Source organism: Opisthorchis viverrini (genome assembly GCF_000715545.1).
Source record: "Opisthorchis viverrini unplaced genomic scaffold opera_v5_248, whole genome shotgun sequence".
Lineage (NCBI taxonomy): Eukaryota > Metazoa > Platyhelminthes > Trematoda > Opisthorchiida > Opisthorchiidae > Opisthorchis > Opisthorchis viverrini.
In genome coordinates this window covers 599712-602878 of record NW_008751903.1, presented here as the reverse complement: position 1 = coordinate 602878, position 3167 = coordinate 599712, and the positions used below count along the sequence as shown (strand labels likewise).

General features: G+C 49.4%; 1 protein-coding gene across 1 annotated transcript in view; it reads left to right on the top strand.

Moving 5' to 3' along the window:
* Positions 1 to 2612: 2612 nt before the first annotated feature.
* Positions 2613 to 3167, top strand: part of T265_08952 (hypothetical protein) — a gene marked incomplete at both ends in the record, with an annotated part of 6612 nt that continues 6057 nt past the window's right edge. Inside the window, one exon of the mRNA XM_009174895.1 lies at positions 2613 to 3143. Within this exon, the coding sequence (XP_009173159.1) occupies positions 2613 to 3143 (531 nt within the window). The remainder of the gene's footprint in view (positions 3144 to 3167) is intronic.

The following is a 3167-nucleotide window of genomic DNA, read 5'->3' as shown; positions in this document are numbered from 1 at the left end:
GTGGAGTCGAAGTGCTTCCGGGTCATTCACTCACAGTTATCGCGTACACAGGCGACATAGGTTATCCTTGATCTGACGCCGTCGTAATGCAAACAGTATCAAATGATCTAAATAATACTGCATCATGGTTAGCAATGCGCTTCACACCTTGAAAGTTTAAAGTGGTGTTGCAAGACTAAATGGGCTCCAACCCATGAGTGAAATTTACTTGCTTTTGTACCTTGCTCGGTCGGCCTCCGCCGTTTCTGTTTCGGTATCTGCGCCTTGTAGCCTCTCGCGGTCCAGACACTTGAGTCAGAGGCTAGGGGCAGGGTCTTCAAAGAAAACCCTACATCCTTCCACTGCCTTGTAGGTCCAATTTCTGAGTCAAAGGCTCAAGATGGAGTACCTGAAATAAACCCTCTCCTTCAGCCTGGACAACCTGGAAACATCACTTGCCCTTGTAGCTCTTCGCTCACCGGCGTTCTCCCACACTCTCTCCCCACCCATCGTACAATGCAGTGCAATCATCCCATCTGCCAATCCCCTAGCCACTATTCCGTGTCTAAATGTTCGCCCAGGAAAATAAACCAGAATGGTTTCCTACTAAACCCAAAAGATCTGATCTACGTTGCAGTCTATATGTCGGGCAATAGGCATCCCCCGCTGAAACCTTGCTTCCCCTCTCTATCTATCTGTTATGTCTCCGAAACAAGCATACAAGATCCCACTTCGGTCGTGCTCCTCCAGCCGCTTAGGACGAGCTCAGATTTTCCACATCTCACTCATTCGGTATCTGGTGCTCCCGTCTCAATGGCTGGTGGTATCTATCTACGGTGTGGGAGTTGCGCTTCACCGCAAGACTGAAAGCGCATTACTGGACTGGATCTCAGTAAACAGTCGCCTCTGCGCTGTGCGGTTGTCTGGCTCAAATAAGATTAACGCAGGTCGATGTGCTTAACGGTGTTTGTTTGTGTATCAGCATACGCTCCAACAGACTCCAGTTCTGGGACTCAGGAGGACGAGTTTTATCAAGATTTTTCATGACTGCTTCGGTCGGCAAGAAGGACGGACATAGTAATCCTGGCGGATGATATGAATGCCCAATTTGGATGACTCAATCCGGAAGAAGCATAGTCGGGTGGTCGGTATGAAGTCGATGCCGACCGTACGGATAATGGGGAGTGGCTTCTTCAGTTGTCTGCAGATCATCGTCTGTCCCTAGCCAGTACGAACTAACACAAACGCCCATATAAAGTTAATTGGAGACCACCTATCAGATAGTCGTGGTTTCGATTGAACCATGTGACTATCAGTTGCCGATGTAGAGACTCAGTTAAGGATTTTCGTTCCTTCTGGGGTACGCAACTTTACTCTGATCAGGCCATCGTGCGGGCCCGGTTAGCACTTCCATTTTCGCCAACATTACGCGTGCCAAAGGAGAGCACCTCCGTTCATTAACTTCGGCAGGTTTCAGTAGCTGAAGAGTGTCGAGCTGATCTGGCTAAAAAGCTGCTGGAAACGCACAGTCACGCAGATGACGAAGATTATTTGGAGGTGGATCTGAGGCTAGTTAAGGAATCAATGCTCTCAGCTTTTAGAACTGTTTGTCCGGGCCATCCGACTCGACTGAATGAAAACTGGATATCGTCAAGATCAGCAGATCTTATTGCCGCCAGAAGGACGATATCAGCAACTAGCGGCTATGATGGCGCACGCAGATCCCTCAAACACCGGATAATCAGGAGCTTGAAGGATGAACTCTCCCGCGATAGATGAATTACTCACTCCTCATAGGTTGCGCTGGTTGGAACATGTACTTCGCATGCCAGAAGACCCTTTGTCTCCTAGGAGATGGCTCAGTAGTTAGACCGCGATTTTACTGACGGGAAGATCTGTTGTTCGAACCCAACCTGTGCCTCTCGACTTCTATCTAGGCTTGGACATCCTGGCAGTATCCCAGCCTTCGTGATTCCTTCCGGTGGCATGGCAATTAGGCACCGAGAGGGTGCTAAAACTGAACGAGTTTTGTCTGCCTCACAGAAAGGTGAACATTCTAAACTGCCAACGAAATGTGAAAGCACCTACCAGTTAACTCAGTTGGGTCTACAGCTGCTGTCCTCCTGGGACTCGAATCACCATTGGTTAGGGACACTGGCACAAATCGCCCAGTTGTGCAGGCAGTGGCCTCGTGCATCAAAGCTATCGCCTTTAATATGTGGTTACTCAATTCCCAAACTAACCAAAGCTTGGCTGTATCTCCCGGTGAATTAACCTGGGACCAGCGTGCCCATGGAACATGGTTTATAGCTGATGAATTGATTGATTGAGCTCGCCCGATATCGAGCACTGAAGATAAAGACATCCAAAGCTATACTTGATGTCGGAATTTTTAGCCGTGGTACAATCCAGCCGGGTCCCAATCATTGGGTCTCCGACAGAATGTAAACCTTGATCGCCCTTCGGAAGAAGAAATAAGGTACGAAGTAGCCGCAGTGAAACGTGAGAAGGCACGAGGACCGGACGGTCTGTATCCAGCCCTCTTCAAAGAAGGCGGAACTTCCCTGGTGACCCACTTGACAAAATTTATTGGTACTATGTGAGACGAAGAGCAAGTGCCTGCAGAATGGGGCATGTCGACAGTTATCCCTATCTTAAAAAAGGGTACACGGACGCTATGCGAAAACCACCGTGGCATCAGCCTGTTAGCTGTGGAATCGAAGGTGCTCTCTGGTCTTATCCTTCGAAGGTTGACTGAACACAGGGAGAGGCAGATCCGTGAAAACCAAGCTGGGTTCCGTCCTGCAAGAGGTTGCATCGACCATATCTTCACCCTCCAACAGATTCTGGAACAGCGACACTGCTTCCAGCAACCAACAATGGTTGTTTTTCTTGATCTGAAAGCTGCCTTTGACTCTGTGGACCGCCAAGCACTATGGCATTGTCTGTGGAGCAAAGGTGTCCCTCATAAATTCTTGAACCTCATTAAGGCGCTGTACGCCAACTCCCGCGGCCGTTTAAAGGTCTACGGGAAGCTTTCTCCTGAGTTCATCACATCCAGTGGTGTCCGACAGGGCTGTCCTCTTTCCCCTTTCCTCTTCAACTTCGTCATCGATACGATCATGGAAGACGCACTACCAGCCTCTAGTGCCTGTGGGGTCGAAGTGCTCCCTGGGCCTCCGCTCACA